At 39.4% G+C, this 20,683-nt stretch overlaps 2 protein-coding genes across 9 annotated transcripts in view; one reads left to right on the top strand and one right to left on the bottom strand.

Moving 5' to 3' along the window:
- ACSS3 (acyl-CoA synthetase short chain family member 3) overlaps positions 1–6,821 on the top strand; it is a 98,415-nt gene extending 91,594 nt beyond the window's left edge. For all 3 annotated transcript variants that reach the window (XM_075427937.1, XM_075427936.1, XM_075427938.1), the window contains 4 exons: positions 865–987; positions 5,430–5,529; positions 5,609–5,784; positions 6,082–6,821. In XM_075427937.1, the coding sequence (XP_075284052.1) occupies positions 865–987; positions 5,430–5,529; positions 5,609–5,784; positions 6,082–6,147 (465 nt within the window). In that variant the 3' untranslated portion in view covers positions 6,148–6,821. The remainder of the gene's footprint in view (positions 1–864; positions 988–5,429; positions 5,530–5,608; positions 5,785–6,081) is intronic.
- Positions 6,822–9,858: 3,037 nt separating this feature from the next.
- Positions 9,859–20,683, bottom strand: part of PPFIA2 (PPFI scaffold protein A2) — a 357,310-nt gene continuing 346,485 nt past the window's right edge. For 3 of the 6 annotated variants that reach the window (XM_075429542.1, XM_075429536.1, XM_075429538.1), the window contains 6 exons: positions 20,326–20,423; positions 18,304–18,479; positions 18,140–18,208; positions 17,058–17,217; positions 15,291–15,383; positions 9,859–11,329 (listed from right to left, as the gene is read on the bottom strand). In XM_075429542.1, coding sequence (XP_075285657.1) covers positions 15,325–15,383; positions 17,058–17,217; positions 18,140–18,208; positions 18,304–18,479; positions 20,326–20,423 — 562 coding nt within the window. In that variant the 3' untranslated portion in view covers positions 9,859–11,329; positions 15,291–15,324. The other 3 variants (XM_075429540.1, XM_075429541.1, XM_075429537.1) reach the window with 2 other exon arrangements.

Raw genomic sequence — 20,683 nt, 5'->3', positions numbered from 1 at the left:
TGGGAGATGTTTCACATATGTGCTATAGAATTAAAAACATTTCAAGGAAAACTTTCTTCATACATACTGTAAGCTTTTGGGCACACTGGTTTTCTTTAAGATCTGAAATAGAAGAAGCAAACCTCAAGCTTCTGAACATAAAAGCTGGTTTATGTAATTTGATCCAATAAAAGATGTAAGCCTCGCAAACTTGTGTATCTTCAAATACGCTACTGCTGTTGACATGCAGTCATTCTAACTTGGCATGGGTCCAAAATGTACACTTGCCCACTGTGGGAGTAAATACATTGGAGGCTCCTTACTGAATTGGTTATGTTTCCTTGTCAGATGAGCTATCCAAGGACTGGCTTCCTCCTTTCCTTGTAGAAATAGATAGATTGGTCATATGTGAATGTCTGAAATGGAAAGTTTGGTTCCATAAAAGTAAATGAGTGAATTGATCAGACAAATTATTTTTTGTGTGCGCTTGTATCATGGTGATGATGGATGTTTGGATCCAGCAAACAGGAATATCTTTAGGGGCAATTTGACATTGTATTGTAGCAATACCATTCTCCTTGAGTAGATTCAGGCAGTATCCTCCTCCAAGCTGTCAGGGGTCGGAGAAAGGAGAGTGGGAAAAAATCCAGGTTTATTCATTGTCTTCTGTTCTGTCCTAGCAAAGACTACAAAACCTTTTCTGGAAAGGGAGCTGCCTAGTGTATTATGATGTAAGAATGGTGAAAAATATTAGAGAATTAAATTTCTCAGGCACCAAAACCATATTTCATTTGAAACAATCTGTTTTGTTTGTTGGTTTCATGGGAAATGGATGGATGTTCCTAGTACTATTTCTGACTTTATTTTTGGTTATGTTGTGTCTAGGGATATTATGATACTATGGACGCAGGTTATATGGATGAAGATGGCTATTTATATGTCCTGTCTCGAGCTGATGATGTGATCAATGTTGCTGGACACAGAATTTCAGCAGGCGCAATTGAAGAGGTGAGCATTGCCTGATGGTAAAATAGAAGAGTGAAAGATGAATAAAGCAAGCTGAGACTGAAAATCTCACAAAATCTCTCATCTTTCTGCCTTCTTTGATTGGATTTGCATTAGTACTTTTAACAAAAACATTAATAATTTCAGGTCCTTCCTATTAAGTTGCTTTTGAGGCCAATAATAAACTTAGTCAACAATAAGCAGTTTGTACTATGGGATTGATAAAACAGGCGTGCTTTGACATTTGAAGGTGGAGTTAAGGGGCACTATGGTAGCATGGGAAGCATTCCTGTAAGCTCTGATAACATATTTATTTGGGAATACGTTAAGATAATGTACAGTCAGGGTGCCAAGTAGTTTCACCAGGTACTGTAGTTTCTTAGGAGTAGGAACTTTTATTCCTAAAATACAGTTTTTAGTTCACAAAGACTCACATTCAGTGCTTTTTCTTGATTTGAAGATTTTTCTTTCACAGTTGCTTGAGAGCTGTTTTGTCTCTTATTGTATGAGCAGTGCTAAATGAACAATGAAAATTTCTGTTAAAAAAACCTGCTGTTAAATTGAAAGTCATTAATGTAATACCTATGCAACTCAAAAGGTTGAAAATAGTGCAGTTCATAATAGTATCTGAATTTCATATCATTGTTCACTCACTTCTCTGGAGCTGCTGTGATTGATTGCCAGTTACAAATTTCCCTGATGACATACCAATTGCTTATTTAGGGAGTACAGGAAGGGGTGTGCTGGGCACGTACAAGGGAAAAAACCACTTTTAAGAACTGTGAATTTAACTGTTCACTGAATCACAAACTAATCTGTTAGTCATTTTTTGCTTTAGAATGTCTATTATTCTAGTGACTATTTTTTTTAAAGGCTAGAAAACTTAGAATAGAAGAAATTCTGATTGTACAGAAGTGAACAAATTCAGATAAACATAGGCAATCCTTTGAGGATTGGTCAGCCAGGGAGCTGAACCGGTCAGTGCTCTGACTTGGGTCTATGAAGCCACAAAGGTGGCTTTCAGTTGCTTAAACCTCCTTCCCCTTGAAATCAGTTTTTTGTGTTGCTCTACTAAAGTGCAGCAGGGAATCTCATCCCCACCCCTTACTGCTCTGCTGCTCAGGGGCTGTGCTGGGCACTGGTTCTTTGCTTCAGGCTGAATCTGAAGCCAGTGTAACCAGTGATGCATTGAATCACCTCCTCAGCTGTGTTACCTTTGTATCCATCGTCCCAAGCCCAGGTCTCTGTTTTTCTCCCTACTAGTTAGGTCTTTCCCCCAGAAACAAAAAATGTTTCACCACTACGAAATTCTGGAAGCTTTTCTATTCACCTTTTGAACAAAGTTAAAAAACAAGAGTGTTGTTAATCCATGCACAGTAAATTGCTAATTGTTAACTGGGAAAGTATTAACAAGACCACAATTAGCTCTTCAGTAAGATCGGTAATTACAGAATTAGAGGTTCATTGAATCGCCATCTAATTAAGTGACAGTCACCTTGTTAAGCAAGTATATTATCTGCATTAACATTATAGCTGCGTTACAAGCGTAACAAGTTTTTCCTTAGTGCTTTGACTAAAAATTTCAGCTTCATTATGTTCCAAACAGTTTCTTTGTCTAAGATATCTATTAGTATAACTGGGGCTTCATCTTCATTGCAGTGCAGTGAGTGTTTACCTTGCCAATCAGTGAATGTTAGCCATAATGGTAACCTCAGCTCGTGTTGATCCCTCCCTCCCTCCCTCTCTTTTGCCTGTACGTCTATGGTGTCCCTGTTTGCCTTGACTCTTTCTGAAAAAGACCAAATCAGATCTTGCCTATCTGAGGGAACAGACTGAAATCGAGGAATTTAGCATGAGAAATCCCCTTCCTGATGGTAGGATTTCTGTCTGCTGCCACATTAAACGTCCATCTTTGTGCCCAGTGATCATTCCAGGAATGACATTTTGCTTTCTTGAGATTTTTCTTACTTTTAAACAATTTTTAAATGTCTAATGCTGATTCTGTTCTTCTTTTCAGCTGTTTTACAAAGTTCACTAATTTTTAGATTAGTATTTACACTTTAAATCATTTGAAATTAGCTGTCCCAAAGTCAAAGGCGTGTTGATAGGATTTTGCGTGGATTAGTGAAGGAAAACATTACAGCTTAACATAAGACTTTTATGAAGAAGTGACAGACCGGAATGACACAAACAAGCTACTACAAAACAAGCTGGGAACACTTAAATCTCCACCGTAGGGGTCCTGTTGATGCCTGATAGGAAATTATGGTATTGATGGTGATGTCGGATTACTGTAGGCCTTTTACCTTTGTTTCTGTGGAAAGCATAGTTCCTCTTGTTGTAGACCTTACTAGTCTGCTTTTCCATAATTCACTGCATTTTCTTCTTTTTCTTTTTTTTTATTCTGTGGCAATCAAGTTGCTGTGCTCAGGGTCAAAAAGTCAGAGGAGGAACGAATGGGTATTTATAGCAGGAAGTGGAAGGCATTATTGAGGCTCTGGACTAGAAGCGGCTGAAGCTCATAGGTATCTGTGATGCATTGAAATACCATGGAGATTTGGATTTACGTAAGATTAATTGCTTTACAATTTTTCAGTTTTGATACAATGACTTCTGGACAAAGTAGATTATATGTGAATTCAAATGTACTTGTGTATATTTAGCTTCAGCATTTCTACAGCAGGCTCTTCTGCCCTCTGGTTCTGGCTTGAGCCCATCCAGAACTAGCTCCAGGCTGCTGCACTTGCCCTTCTGGATACATCTTGTGCACGTCTCATTTCATTACTGTGAAAAATGTAAAGTTTCAAAAGATGTGCGTAAATGGTCGTGCTTTCGTACTTTGGTAGAGCATGCTTCTAATATTAAGCTAAGTATTTCCCGTTTGCTTTTTCGTAGCGTGGGACATTTCTAGGATCATAGTTTGTGAAGTGAGTATAGCTTCTGTCAGACAAAGTATGCAAGAAACACTTTGTGCGGATTTGTTTTGCTAAAAACTACTTGGCGTGTGTTGTAGTGACCATGGCATGGAGAACCAGTTTCTCCTTCCTAATTTGACTATAAATCTTAAGGATGGCAAAATCTGCATTTAGGATGGGTTATGGGGAGATCTTTGAATTGCTCCTTCCACCATCATTTTCACAACCAGGTCACACAAGACCCTCCCTTTTGTTAACTGGAACAGCAGTGATTCAGCTTTGCCTTCCTTTGCGTTTATTTCTCCTGTCTTCTCTGTACCTTTCCTGTCTTCTTCGTCATGCTCGTGCCATTGCATGAGTAGCCAATGCAAATGTGGTGTTCCTGCTTACAAAAAAACCCCACCAAAACACCTTTGTTCTTAAGACTTCTTTTAGTTACTCTTCCTTTCAGACATCCTGCTGCCTTTGATTTTGACAACACGGTATGTGAAAGCTGTTATTGGCAAATGTATAGACCTTGTATGCGTAAGTAAATTACTACACACAGTCACATGATGTGACCGCTGTTGGCCTTTGCGTAGGGTTATGTTAGGTCCTCTTTGTGGCTGAGGACAGAGGATATGTTGAAGGCACTGTTGACAGCAAGATGCCCCAAGGGATGCTGGTCACTGCATGAAAAGAGCCAGTTGCTTTGGAAGAGGGTTCACAACTGCCGGTATCTTAAGTCCAGCTTTGTCCCAGACTTAGTGACACACTTCTCAGTATGTACCAAGACATCTTGGTGGCTTTTTTGCAGGAGATGAGAACCTCAGTTTGCTGATTGGAAGGAAAAGAGACTCTCTGACTTTTTTCCTGAAAGAGTTTGATGTATTGGAGCTACTGTCCACCACTTGTATAACTGTGCAAACGTGGCATAGGAGGGGACTCCGGTTTAATTCCTTAATTCCCTTTTTTTTTTCTAAGGAGGCTGAGACCTAATGTTTCCAAGGGGGTGAGCTGAACTAGGCTGGCTGAAGGCTGAGGTTGGGCCTCTCTTTGGCTTTTGTTGAAACCATGCCTTTGTGCAGCAGGGAATGGAAAAGATAGAAGGAGCCAGAGAGAATGAACCAATAGGACTTTACAGCCCTGTAGCAGGAGTGCTTCTGCAGTTTTGGTCCTTACTCCATGCACTTAACTCCATGTTATTTGTAATGTTAGTCTGATGTTAATTGTTCCAGCAAAGATCTCACTAATAAAAACCAAGCTGTGGTACTCTCCCTAAACTGTAAGGAAATCACATTTGCTTTGTTCTCTATTTGTATGTTGTGCTGCCGTAGTTTTTATTTCTTAAGTCTGCATGAAAACTGCATATAAGTGGGTATGAAAGTGTGCATGTGCAATGTGTAACTGGAATCCTGAGGTGTACTGCCTACATACTTCTTGCTGTCAAAATGTAAGTCAGTCTGTTTTTTATGTCCATGCCTATGGATTTTTTTCACTGAAATGTTCAGTTATTACGAGTTCAGTTAAGTTTTGTTTTCTGTCCCTCAGTGTGTTCTCTTCCATCACGCTGTGGCAGACTGTGCTGTTGTGGGCCAGGAGGATGCTTTAAAAGGACACGTTCCATTTGCGCTGTGTGTGCTGAGAGAAGGTGAGCACGCGCTGCTACTGATGTTACTAAGACTTGCAAAAGTCCCGAAAAGGCTAAAGGATACGAACTTCTTCACTAGGTATAAAGACAGAAGAGAAGACGATTTTGAAAGAGATTGTTGAGCGAGTTAGAAGTAACATTGGTCCAGTGGCAGCTTTCCAGAAGGGGGTGTTTGTGAAGCAGCTACCAAAAACACGCTCTGGCAAGATACCACGCTCAGCTCTTTCTGCACTTGTCAGTGGAAAGCCATATAAGGTAAGTTGGGGATGTATGCTTTAATGAATTAGGCACACATGCACATCCAAAGACAAAACGTCATGGTTTCAATTCTCTAGACCATTCTGCAACTGGTCCATGACATCAGGTAGTACGTTATATTTTATTTCTACTGTGTCTTACCCAGAAGATTTTCCTGTTCCAGAGCTTTCCAGATACTTTTTTCTTGATTGCTTTTGCAAGGTAGATTTAGAAGATTTTCTGAATGATTTTCTGTCTTATTGTTGAAGAACAGCAATCTACTATCACATGCTTCTGTATATTCTTCCTTTTCAGATAACACCCACCATTGAAGATGCTAGCGTGTTTAAACACATTGAAGAAGCACTAAAGAAAAATTAAATGGGATAATAGATTGGTAACAAACGTGTCAGTTACTGAAGTATGCGAAGAGACTTTATGTTAGGAAATACCATGTTTTAAAAAATAGCAATGATTTGAGACTAAATTTTTTATTTCAGAAATGTTACTGTGTTCTTTACCATATCGTCACAGACAATGAAGCATACTAAAGTCTCTGGATGTTGTCGTTATATGGTGGATATTAACATTGCTCAGTCTTGCAAATAGAATTTATACATTTATATAGCCTTAAAGTGAAGGAGTGACTGGATTATCTCATCTGATGTCATGTAGCCTTACATTTCAATCCATTACTGCATGATGTCACCAGTAACTTTTGTAACAGTTTACAAAAGGTAAGTCATGAACTGAGGAGAGTAATAAGTAGGAATTCTAATGTGAAAATTATTGTAGGCATAAATTGTAAATTACGAGCCTTTATGACTTTTAAATTTTTATAAATTTTAAAAAGTTTTAAATTAGTTTTCTTGATGCCACTATTTTCTTTTTCATAAGCCTTTCTGCCATAAATTAGATTTCTCTAATTTTTTTTACTCAATAACTTTCTGAAGTGTCTTTTTTGTGGAATGGTAGACAATTTCTGGCTTTGAAATCTGTGAAAATCTTGATTTATCAATAGTAATATTCAATAAAAATACATATTTTAAACAGAAGCAAGCATTTAGTGTTTGCATTTTCTGGTAAATTTGTTGTTGTGGTTTGTATCACTTATGATAAGGATAAGCAGAATGTTCTTTTGCTGACATAATTAGATGTTTCAGGCTCGCTGAGATATATGTAACAGAAATTTAGCAAATACAGATACTGGGCAGCTCATTCTTGACTTTATAGGCTGTTTCAAAACACTTACAGGGTTCTTAGCAAACCAGGGGGTGGAGGATACAGTCTGCAAATGCAATACTTCTTAAGCTACAGGGTTTTAACTGAACAATAAATGTAAAATTCCTCTTAAAAATACGTGTTTACAGAAAAGTTTGAAAGCAGAGAAGTTACTCAAACTCAGCACTGCTTTCCAGAGGAAGAAGCGGTAAGCAATACGCAATTTCAGATGATGGTGGTATAAAAGAGAGATTCCATACTTAGGCTAAGCTAAGGTAGAATTTAAGTCTAGACGTATTTTGCTGTGGCAGTATGTCCTCAAAAGAGCCTGGAAATACTGTTAACCCCCTATTGGGTGAGAAGTAGGGATGATAGCCCTGCTGAGTGATACAATAAACCAGCAGATTGATGTAGGAGCTAAAAGGTGGTAGATAGGTGCTAATTAACATGAGCCATACCTCAATGCTGGCTTGTGGCTGTGACCTTTTTGTAGAGCCAATGAGCTCTACCAGTGCCATAGGAAATAAGTAACAAGTACACGTGTATTTTCGCTAGGGACTGCATGCATAGGTATACATAGGTCTGTAGGTCATACAGTCATATAATACAACAGCCTAGTTTCAAGTGTACTTGTTTTTTTGCTAAAGAATTGCATGATAAAGTAGCTGCCCTTAGCTGTTTGATTTAGTTGAAAATCTTAGTCTGAACAGGGAGTGAAAGCATCTAAAGACTGGGTAAAGGCTAGTGATGCTTTATGGTAGATATGTTAACTATACAGGCTAGTGATTTGTATGTGGGAGTCATTTTGCTTCTGCGAGATGTCCTGGTAACTTTGAAATACTTACATAAGTTGCAGTTAGTTGAAGGTACTATTTTCTTCTGGTTGGATTATTCAAGTAGCAAGGCTTTAATAGGAGGCCCATGCCAAATAATGGAGTGCATTGCTGAGACTGATGAGTATTTTTCAGTTTCACAATGCTGCAACTTAGCAACCTTTGCTGAACAGCTACAGGGTGAGAGGGAGGTCTTGGGAGTTGTAACTGATGGGTTTTTCAAATCGGTGAGAAACTGTAAGGGTCTTATAGCAGGGAAAGTGTGGCACGTTCATGGGGTGCATGGCCATTACTTTTTCGTACAATGAAATCTGAGACATGAAGTTGTGTATGTTCGGTGTAGTTATCCCAGTTGCAGCCATCATGTTTTAATTGCAGAAACAGGGGAGGGGAACTAATTAGTGAGAGCACAAGCCCCCTAGTAAAGATACTGCAATAGGAAGTAGGAAAGGAGAAATAATTTCCCAGATCTTCTGTAGTTTTCCCAATGACATCTCATGTTCCTACACCAGTTTCTCCATTTGTAAGGAAAGGTAACCTGTTTCCTAGTTTGGGGAGAGAATTAATATCAGACTTTTTTAAAAAAAAAAACAAAACAAAAACCAACCCCCCAAAACATTAGTAATGGACATTTAGGCACTTACCTTTTGGAGGGGCTGTTTGCTTATAGTAATATTGACAAGAAACAATTATCTGTCATCTGAACTCTTTGTGAGAGCTTGAATAGTTAGCATTCTTAAAAGTGTCTCCATGGCAAATAAAGTTTGTAATAACTTACTTCTGCTTTCTGATGAAGCCTGAGTATTTGTTTATTTATTTTTTGTTTTGGTGGGAATCATTAAAGACCAAGACTGGGATGAAAGAGAGGGGCAGAGTGGTCAGGTGTACTCACTCTGCTACTGCCCTGGTACTGTGGAGGATTCCAGAAATGCCAAATGTCTCATTCATCAGCATTCAGAAAACCCAGACAGAGAAAGCCACCTTATTGCGGCAGTACAGTACGGAAAAAATAGTTGTTTCACGGGCATTGCTTTTGTTTTCCAGAGGAGCCTTTTGCTGAGGAACTGTGATTGCAGAATGCTTTCTCTACAGCTTTAGCTTAGTGCCGAGCTGGAGAAAGGGAGAAGGAGCAATCGTTCTTGTGCACGGCTCTGGTGCTGCCCAGCAACCTGCTTGTACCATCGAGGAATAACAAGCCCATTTAACAAGCGATAGGAGAGCACTGATTTTCTTAATTTTTAGAGAGAAGCATGTGGGTAGATTTGAATGGCCAGGGAGTTATTGAAACCTCCTTGGAGAGGCTGATATAACAGTTATTCCCAGTGTACTGAAAGGGTCGGAGCCAACTAGACGACATTCAGCATAGCCACAATTTCTAGCTGATGAGAGGAGAGCTTTGGCTCGTATGGGGGAGACAGGCAGGTACTAGGAGATTTTAAAATCTCCTTGGCCTTAGGTCAAAATTAAAGTCATGCTAATACTTTTTGAAAAATATATTTTTATTTCTTTCAGTCTGTTTTCTTCCACTGTAGAAATAAATAATTTGGAGATGCTGTACTGCTAGGGCAGGGTACCTGCAGCTTTGGTTGCGAGGTCTTGCTCATTCTTTTCCCCACACACCTCATTCCCTCTGCCCCCTGAATATGAGCTGTGGTGACGCGGGCTGAAAAGAAATTCTGTAAAATGGGAGCGAGCGTTGGTGAGGGGGACGCGCATTCAAATGAAACTGCAACCACGGAGAAGGGTGTTGGCATTGCTTTACTTCATCCCATTCTGGACTAAAATAATCCAAAAGGCGGCTGAGGGGGCGATGCCCGAGCAACATCATGTTGTCTGGGGACAAAGGGGGCGGAGAAGAAGGGCCAACCGCAGGGAGGACAGGGCAGGACGGTGAGGCCCAGGGGACTGTGTGTCAAGGAGCGGTGCCTGTGCAGGGCTGTGCCCGCTCAAGCCAGCCTCTCGCACCCAACAGCAAGTTCGGCGCTCCCTCTCGTGGCAGATGCTCACCAGTAAATCCGTGGTAACTCCTACCTGTGGGTGGCAAAACGGGCTTAACAGACTTATAAACACAAATAGCACTGAATTCTTTTTTATTGACATTGGGGGAGAAAAACCTTTCACCATCTGATTGAAGTTTGCCAAATGAAAATAGACAAAACAAATGTTTATGTACGTGCAAACATTGCAGATCAAACTGGCAAAAGAAATAACTAAAAGACAGGTCTTGAGCTAAGATCAAGCAGCAGAAAAATAGCAAATAGGTAAATGACTATTAAGTAGGTCTTACTTTGAAACTTCCCATTTAAACAAAGAATAAACAACAATAACACCACCAAATAAAGCCACAGCAGGTAATAGTTGCTCTTCTAAACTTTTATACACTATATATTAATCACTCTGTCTTTCAGTTATTTCCTCTGATAAAACTGACTTCTGTGAAGTCTCAGCAAGGCCATCTTGGCTAAAAGCATAACGTTAGACAGGAGCCTGTCTAACGCCCTGTTAGAATGAAGAAATGGTGGAGTTTGGCTTCTCTTTTCTTTCATTTGCTTTGTTGAGCATATCTGGAAACGAGAATCTGATTCTATGCAAATATTAGATTTAATTTTCCAATGCTAGCTGGTGTCTGAAGATCCTGGAACGAAAAGGTGGCTCTTGGTAAAGCAAGATTCTTCTTGGTCCACAGGTAACATAGAAGAAAGTTTTTGGTTTTTTATATAAATCATGTTTTATTAAATTACTTTTTTTTTTGTAAACAGTTCTTCTGGGTTTATTTGTTAAGAGGTGAGCCATCATGGTGCTTCTCTATAGATATCTGACATTTCCATTTTGTCCTTAGAGGTCCATTTTGGCTCCAGTTCCAGGTTGTGTTGTTCCATTATACATCATCAGAGGCAGGTGTTCAGCTTGAAATATTGACAGATTTTTTCTCAATAGAAACATGTTGAAGCTTCTAACTCTGCTAAACATATTCATTTGACTGTTACAATCCAAAAACTGTAAAAATGGTGGAATGGAAAGATACAAACAGTATTATTGACACTGTATTGTCAAATGTTTGCACTGAGACCCCATGTACCATAGATTTTATTTTTAAAAAAATCATATTTATATCCATTTACATAAGACTTACACATTTTAAAAGAAATACATACACGCTAAGTACGTAAATGTCTAGTATTTTACAATAAAACAGATGGAACAATGTAAAAATGAGTGGCTTCATTTGATAAAAGCTTTGGATGTGCACTACTGCCAAATTTCTGACGACAGAGATGCTGAGAGGAAAGGGGGAGGTTGTTTTGGTTTTCTTTTTTTTAATAGTAATTTAGGTATTTTTTTAGTCTTGTTTTAAACTAACCAATACATGAAAGGAACATCATATCTGTTTGTTTGATAAACCTTATGTGTTCTCTTCCCTATTACCCTGTTCTTGCAGAGAGTTTTAATGCTCTTTTTCCTAAGTAGTGGTAGTGCACTTCAGGTAAAGTAGAAGAAAGAGGTGACATCTAAGGGAAAAAATAAACAAACAGTAATTAGCAAGATTCTTTGATTCTGACTTGGTCTAGGATGCAGTGACCCCAGAAAATATTATAGCACTAAGTAAGTTATTACACGTTTTACTAAAACATGGGGTTTGAGTATCTGAGGTGCATTTCTTGTTTAATTTTAGATCTGCAACATAAATCTATTAATAATGCATTTCAATCTTTTACTAATGTATACTGATTTTTTTCCTAGATCAAAACAGTCTCCTGCTTACGTTCATTTTACAGGTTTTTTCCTGCTGTTTAGGTTCAGCACTGGGGTTAGTTTCCTGCATCTGGAGACCTTTGCCTGTTTGGCACAAGGCTGAACACACATTTGAAGTGTCTAGACCTTGTTGATGTACACTGTGGTTCTCCTTGGTCATTGCAGCTTGACAGCATTTCCCTTTTTCACCCTGATGATTTCTTTGCTATGGATCAGCTGTTTCCAGATTATCATTCACATCTTTTGGGAACTCTTATCCATCTGTCTTCACAAATCATCTTTGGAACCCCTCATTGATAAAAGTACATCATTGATTTTGCCAAATTACCTATGAGGTTTCATTAGAATAAAAGTCAAACTAGGATGTCTTATTGCCCCAGCCTGTGGCAATAAACTGCCCTGGCTGCGCCTTCTGATGTGGTGGTGACAGGTATTTCATGAGAGAACAGCGCTGGGATTGCTCGGGCAGCATGACTGCCAGATCCGCTGGCTGTGTAACAGCATTGCCAGTGCTCAGCTGGGCAGCACGCAGCCACCGCAGCGGAAAGCCTGACCCGTCCCACGTGCTCTGGGGTAAACTTCTTCGAGAGATTAAATGGCCAGATACCAGCAGTCTTAAACGTTCTTAAATTTCTGATCTTGAGAGTGTGCTAAAACTGGGCTGCGCTGAACACGCACATGTTCCTGTTTGGAGAATGCCAGTTCATGGCTTCTGGCAGCTTATCATGGTGCTTTCAACAAATGCTTAAAAAAATACCTGAAATGCAACTTGAAAGCATACGAATTGAAGCCAAATGTTGTGAAGAAACACTGTAAGACACTGTAAGGTTGTACCTAATTGGTATTGTTGGCATAAACTATTTTGAAATACGAGGCTTTGACGTTCTGTGTAAGGAGGGTGAGTAGCAGAACACAAGGACCTGCAGCCTGCTGTGATCACAGGCCGTCTCATTTGTTACACATGCAACCCCTCTGCAGCTCTCTTTTCAGGCTGCTCTTCAGATGCGCATTCCCCTTCAGTATTAAAAAAATTCTCTTATACTGTTACTGTTACTTGTTGTTGTGTGATAGCTCACCCAGCTGTCCATCCCCTCTGCTGCTCGGCTGGAGCCAGTCCCTGACTCTATGCTTTCAGATATTTTAGTCACCAGAGTAACACAACTACGGGTGTATTCTAGGCAAGGTGTTACAAGCCTGGGTCTCTGTCTGACCTGATCTGGAAAATTTCCAGAGGCATGATGTAATGCGTAAGCTTCCCTTTTGTCCAAGTATCAGTCAGTTCCGTCCATGAAAAAACTGTTACTTGAGAACTGTGATCACAAAATTTTGTTTTTATTCCACTCATCCCTGAGACTCATGAATCATAGAATCACAGAATGCTTTGGATTGGAAGGGACCTTCAGAGGTCATCTAGCCCAACTCCCCTGGAATAAGCAGGGACATCTTCAACCAGCCCAGGCTGCTCAGAGCCCCGTCCAGCCTGGGCTTGAGTGTTTCCAGGGATGGGGCCTCCACTACCTCTCAGGTCATTTGTTTAAGTTGTAAGGCCTGATGAAGGAAAATGAAGGAAATCTTTTCCCTGCATAATTTTTTATATAATTACTGAAATCCAAAATTATTTTAACTTGCTCTTTGGTTTCTAACCTGCACAACATTTTGAACTTGCACTTATGAACACTGCGTATATGAAAGTTCTAGTTCACACCACCTTGTTGCTTCTCTAAAAGGACTGCATGGTAAGTAAAAACAAATAGTCGTATATTAGTATCAGTCATCCTCATATATTAGCCTTTACAATTTAGATCTACATTTCATATTCTTATAGAGCGCCCAAGCATTTAAGATTAGAATGTAATTGGCAAAAGAGTGGACAAGCAGCAAGTATCCACGTGATTTGTATTACTGATACTTGAAACACTGCTACTACTTCTATGGAAATTGAAGTTAACTTGCACAGCTTGTATAACTTTGTATAAACATCTTTTTGCTCAGAATGCATCACTCATATACATATAGTGCCAGCAAAGTTTGCAACTTTACTTCTATTTGTGGATGAGTAGCTTTTAGACAATTTTTGAATACAATGGGAATAAACAGTTTGGTTAATCTTAAGTTAATTTTTGTTAACATACCAATTTTCAGTGTCTGCCCTTGTTGCACTCTTCAAATCTATTGGAAAATATTGTGTCATGTGCCTGGCCCATTACTACTGGCCTAATAGACTGCTTGGTGTTTGAACTCAATTTCTTGGCTGTACTTTATCGCTTTCAACGTCGCAGTTCTGAAGCATATAGGAGAAAAGATAAGCACCTCTGCTATCAGTTTCTACCTCCATTGAACCCAGTAAGAGCATTGTCACTGGCTTTACTGACATAACACCAAGCCCTAACCTATACATACGTACACACAAAAAGTTTTATATAGTGTATGTGCTTCATCATCATCTTTGTAGGACCAGCTGCTAAACTTACATATTTTAGAAATAAAAGAAAATCTCCTGTGCTTACTTTTCAGTGGTGGCATGAAAGGTTCCCTTTTTGACTAGAGCAAGATTTTATACTCTTGCAGTCTGCTGAAGATCTATGAAGTAAGGCTCATGTCATCAGTAGGATCCTGAGCAATCTACATTTTCCACTTGTAACATCTGCTGTTCTACAGCACTTTTTGAACATGCCCAGAATTAGTAAACTCTCGATGGCCCCAAGCCTCTCCCAGTCTTGGGAATCTAAAACCAGGACTTCATTGCAGATCCTGGCATGTCTTGCCTACGATATGTAACAGCTATCAAAGCATGTTTAATGCCTGGTGAGGTTTTGGTGCTGTCCAAATATTCTTTCCATCTCCCCCACAATCCCCTGAGTAACTAAATGGAAAAGACAACTGTTTTACTGAGAAAATATTAGCATGAAATGGTGCCATATTGATGAAAGCGCTCATCATGTTAATATTTTTGCAAAACTTGGGATGTAGCAGAAAACAGTGTATTTCCACAGAACTTTGGAAGAGTGAGTCTGTGAGATTCATAGCCATATTCAAAAGATAAGTGGTGAGAAATGCAACATGATTTCCAGTACTAGATTTGATCCAAAGTTGCATCCAGCTCAGAATGTCCTTTCTTTGCCACTTGTCAATCCTGAGTGATATGAGAAGTGCAAGAATCTCCGTAACGGATAACTTCAGAAGATTTTCTGTATAGGGAAAGTTTTGTTCTAGCTTTATGCAGCTACCTGAGGTTCTAAATAGAGCATATAGGAAAAACACTGACATCACCATTTAAAACAAACAAAAAAAAAGCAAATATCTTCTGCTTTACTAGCTTCCCCCTCCTCCCAGATCCTGGTAGAACTACTTCAAGTTCTTATAAAGTAAATTCACTCCCTGTGCCTACTGCTGTCTCCCCAGTTCTAGCTTTAATTTTGAGAGTGTACAAAATACATTAAGGTTGGTGAACTGTCATCTGAACAGAGTTCTCTGAAAACTTTTGTCTTATCTGCTGAAGTGGTTTCAACAGAAGGAACCTGCTGTTTGAGGTGGAAAGAATAGCGTAGCATCTCCTGGACTGAGCCTGAGACTGTTGTCACAATCGAATGACCACCCTAGTGAGTCTGAGTTAGGTCCTCTGCTCCATGCTGGCTCTTGCTTGAATAATGCCAAGGAATATTGGGTGTAGTGTACAGTTATAAAGAGCTTTCATGATGGTCCCTTATGAATACTCACAACAATTCAGTGCTGGCTTCTTTGCTAGGCCTTGTCAGCATGAGTATGTGCGAACTGTTGAGCTGTCTAACCTCTGCAGTCGTGATGAAGCAACTGCAAATTGCGAAAAAAAAAAAAAGAAACAAACCAGAACCTCTTTAGAATCATGAATAAAATAAATCAGTCTGTTTCCCGCTGGAAGGCTGGCTATTAAATTGCTCTGTGGCTCTCTATGACATGATCTGGGCATGGTCTAGTTCAGAACTCAGAGTTTCTTCATATCTGGTGTACTGCTGAAACCTGTCCTAAGCGAACACACTTTAAAACTCAATTTTGTCTTTATTTTGTTGGAAGTCTTAATACTGTACCTATCATGCTTGTGTAAATACTATAGTGGTCTTAGCAGTGGGAGATAGGAAGCCCAATCCTGGATGAAGATGTAGGTCTTCAAAGCTTTTAAGTCTACTGAGTTCAGTATCCAGCTCAATAATAAACTATCTGGAAGACCTCAAGTAAATCACTAAATATCCCTTGTGTCTTAGTTCCCCATCTGTAAAATGGCAATAATATCTTCTACATCATAGCGTGGCTAAAAGACGGAATCAATGAATGTTTGTAAGGTTCTTAGCTGCTACAGTAATGTGGGCCGTGGAAGTGCCTGGGGAGCTAGTAGCTTTATTTTTACACGGAATTTGCCTTGGAATGGATTCTTGTCTTACAGCTTCATCATTGCCAGAAAGTGCAGGATTAAAAGCAAAGCGTGCACATGAGCAATGGAGTCAATGGAGTTCAGTGATGCAATCAATAAATTATTCCACATGTAACTGCAACTATAAAGTATTGTCTGTAAAGGTGAGAAACTTTAATGGAGTTTAGATGGCTTTAATGGAATTTAGATGGCAATATTGTCATACCAAGTTCATTCAAGAGTTACAGAATGTATTAAATTACTTTAAGACAAGTCTATCCATAGACCTAAATTCTCTGATGAGGAAATAAACAGCAGTATCGTAATGGGCCAATCTGTGTACTGGTACTTCTGAGAACTTCAGGTGGGTATACATGGCTTTATCATGCGTATACCTGAAGGAATAGCTGCAATGGGATTTGTCCCTTCTCCCTGCAGTCTTACAATGATTTTTAATTTTTGCTTTTTTTTAAATTATGATCTGCTTGTTACTTTTCCAGTCATTGCTGAGTTAGTGCATCTTTTGGAAATTAAAAGATTTCCAGAGAAAATTAAGACTGGTATACAGGAACTCAATTAGTACCCAAAATTCAGTATTTGCTCACTAGACTACCTGTCTGATTGCTATTAATTGTTAGTGACTTGAGTTATTTGATGGTCAAGGCTAAGCTAGTTAGTTTGAAAGTCAAATAGGAAAATAAAGGTGATAGCCCTTTCTCAGTTTATTCTCTTAAACACTCCATCTGCTAGAGAGGCTAATGAGCTGAAAAATTTGCTCAGATACTATGGGCAAACTTAGATGAAAGTCAGTAAATTAATTCCTCTCTGAGTGTTTCCTTTGCAGATCTAGGACGGCTAGATAGCTTTTTTTTTTTTTTTGAATAAACAAACACTGACAGTCTGAAGCAAACTTGAAAAAAATCAGTAGTATGTGAAGTCGGTGCCTTTCCATTCCCTAATTCAACTCTCCCAGATTCCATTTATCCTAGTTACATGAACGCAGCCATTCTGGTGCAAGACAGACATGCACTAAAAGTCAATTTAGCATGCTAGAATACGCCTCTGGCTTTTCAACAGTAAGTGCAGAAATGACTGCATACCATCCGTCGCCATCTTCCGCGACTGCCCTGATGTCGTGGTTAATCTGAACCCAGCTGGCAGCGTTTCCGAGGAGCCCGGCATCATGCTGATCCCGTGAACCTCGCGCGGAGGGAACTGTCGTCGCCAGGAGGGGCCACGTCTGAAGTTCTTGTCATCGCTCTGTCAACACACAGAGTTGTATTTGATAAAGCAAAATGAAATTTTTTGATGAATTATCTTGCTGTCTGCTGCCTCTCCCACTGTCAAATGCACTCCAGAACAACTACCCTGCTCTGTTGCACTGCATCCAGTAACTGCAATGCGTTCGAGACACTTGTAGAAGTAAATGCTTTAGAAATATTAAAAAGTAGGGTGGAAAACTTTTCTTAAATCTCTGGCTCAATATAGCAGAGGTTATAAAATCAGCTACGGCAGATGTTTCTTAAAAGTCAGATCTCTTCCAAATACAGTGATAGAAAATGCAGTGGTTTGTTACTGCATTTAGGAGGCTTACACAAAGTGCTAATAAACAACTAAACACTCATGTGCATGCACAGAATTCATAGGCATCTCACATTTTCAGCAAGTCCTTGTAAGTTTTATTCCTCCTCACATGCAGAAGTCCAAGACGTGAACATTTTTGCACTGGACTCTTACCTGAAGATGAATATTTTCCACAAGCGGCTTTGAGATTCCCCATCCTAGATAACTGCACCAAATCCCACTCTCTTATATATTGATTATCTTTGAATAAACAAAACCAAACAAAGAAAAGAAAAATCCACTTTTCTTCCTTTTTTTTTTTTTTTTAAAGGAAGGGTTGAAGTGTCCTAAAGAATAGGTTGTACGTGCATCCCCCACCACATGCTCTGGCCAGTGAAACTTCCACTCCTTTCTGCATGTTTCCTCTATGGAAAATGTTCATCTTAAGGTAAGAGTGCAGTGCAAAATTCAGCATCCAAAATTGGCATTTCCTAAATTTTGTTTATAGCTGTACCTGACTCTTTTTAACAAAGTGCAAATTAACGTGTCTTCATGCATTCAATTTAATTTTTATATTTTACTGTGATATTTTATAAATACTGAAAATAAAATTAATTACTTCCTCAAGTCGTCTTTCAGTTCCTAGCGCTAAAAGGTTGTTGTATTCTCTCTCAAGGATCTGCCGTGCCTAGAGATACCAAAGTAAAAAAATTAAAATGGTTGAAGATGAAAAAAAGGCAATAATGGGTACAGATTAACCAGAAGTAGCATGAGCAAACTTGCCTGGGTGTTTTGTGTTGGAATCTGTAATAATAAAGCTAAACTGCTGTAATCAAAGTTTTCATCCAGTGCTATAAGTGAACCATGCACACCACTTTCTAGAATATTATTTGCATATTCTCGGAGGCCAATAGCTTGTATCCAGCGTATGACTCGATCATTGCTCCAAACCAGCACATCTGTAAGGACACAACACTCATTCAGTCTCCTGGTACCTGGTAACTTCCAAGCTGTACAGGTGCATGCGTGTAGCTGTGCATGCACTGTGGATGTCATACTGCTTTATTTCTTAAATGAGAAATGCCAGCAAACTGTTCATATAACTTTAATGTCTCCTGTTCAAAACCCGAGTTTGGGGAGCAACTGTGGGATTTTAGCTATCTTCAAGTTACATGTTTTTTCTAATTATGTTTCCAGAGCAGAAAGGTACCTTCAGAGGGCATCTCCAGATTGCAATTCCTGGCATCTGCAGAATGCAATTTCTCCCACCTCCTATAGATACCCTTTCCAATTAGGCAAGATTCTACAGTTTAACACTGCAAGGACATGGGAGAAATCTCCATTCCTCCAGGCTTCACTTGAGAGTTCTGTATTAAACATTTCGTGAGACAGGTCAGCACCTACCATTTTATAACATGCCACAAAGCAGATGAGTTCACACTTTTAGAGACTAAAACTATTTTTAGTTCAGAAAGCTGGTTGAGCTGCTAAGGTCCATGCCAATTATAAAGCTAAGGCAACAAAACGAGCTAGGAAACCATTTTTGAGGATTTGGCTATTATTAAAAAAGCATCCTACCCTGCTCGTAAGATTAAAAGGAAGTTGCTTAAACTGATCTTTATACTTGTGAGTGGGAAACCTAATACTGAGATTTTTTGTTACTAAGTGATGAGGCTTTTTCCTGAACCCTTAGAAGTCCAGCTAATGTAGCTGTTCTAGGAGCAGGTGTTCTCCATAGCCTGACCAAGAGAACCCCAGACTTTTGGGTCAGGATTGGCTGAAACACCGTGTGGCAGCTCAGGATCACTGAGACCAAATCCTACCTGGGACCATGTCTACCTGACCGACGGGTGACAGGGTGAAGGAGGCTGTGAGTTACTACCCTTCTCCTAATGGTAACTAGCACTGAACACCAGAGTTTGAGACTAATACCCAATTCACCCGTGTCAGTCTCCAGCTGTACCCACTCAGGCTGACTGATGCCTCCACATCCCAGTCGAAGCCTTTGTATTAGTGCATGCCCTCATCTGCCCTGAGCAAATGCACACTTTCTTTGTAGCCATTCCCTCTTCTAATTCCCCATTTTTTTTTTTAGCTCTTCCAATCAGCACTGGCCTTGAGAAGTGTTAACTGCTGTATTTGCTAGAGTTGGAAATGCTTAAAGGAATCAAAGGATTCACTTCTGATAATGGAGAAAAACCCCAACAACCATAATTTTTATATGTAAAAGGAACCACGCAGAGCCTGCAACTGCTCTAGAGAGCTTTACACAGAAAAATATTTTAAAATCAGCTGTTAAATCTTCTAATAGGCTAATTCTGTCAGGAACTATTCTTACATACCAACCCACTGCCTCAGTGGCCACCCCTCCAAACAGCGTTTTCTATGATACATATTTTGAAGTAACAAATCAAAGACAGAGGTTTTCAAAAGCAGGAGCACAGTATTAGGTTCCTGAGTGCTCCCATTTCCCAGTGTTGTCACCAGCACATCCCACTGAGCTGCAGGCTATTTGGCCTTCTGCTTCTGAGACTGAAAGAGGCTCGAATAAGGTCTGTACCAAAAATCCAATTTAGCAAAACGTATATATGAAACCACCATTCAGAATTACAGCCCCAACTTAGCAAAGTACTTAACTGTGCCTAATTTAAGGAAACATTTTGTGTTCTGAAGACAGATGGACTTACGATAGTTTTACTTAAAGCACATGCATAAATGCCTTGCTAAAATGGCATGACAAGGGGTTAGCAGTGTCAAGCTTCAAAAGAAGAAACATTTCCAGTATTCATTCCCAGGAACTATCACCTTTTATTTCATGCTGACTCATTTCTCTTCGCTTTTCCAGTTCTTTTCTATCATAATTCAACCTCTTTAAACACATGATTCCATATTGCAAGCTTGTTCTGTTATTTAAAGAGAAACATTTATGAAGTTAATAAAGGTAATTTTGAAGATGGGAACACATGTAGGATGTATTTCCTGCATTTCACATGAGGTGTTTCATGGTGTCCATGTAGCAAATCTTCAGGACAGAGGGGAGAGCAAAACCATTAAAAAACTCCATAGACTTCATAAATGAAATGGACAAAAACGGAATGAGTGCGTTTGAATAAATGTTCTAACATAAGAAATCCAAAACATTAAAAACTGTATTCAGAAAAGG

Source organism: Opisthocomus hoazin, chromosome 8 (assembly GCF_030867145.1).
Source record: "Opisthocomus hoazin isolate bOpiHoa1 chromosome 8, bOpiHoa1.hap1, whole genome shotgun sequence".
Taxonomy (NCBI): Eukaryota; Metazoa; Chordata; class Aves; order Opisthocomiformes; family Opisthocomidae; genus Opisthocomus; species Opisthocomus hoazin.
Note: the sequence above shows the minus strand (reverse complement) of the source record. Positions and strands in the feature narration are given on the sequence as shown.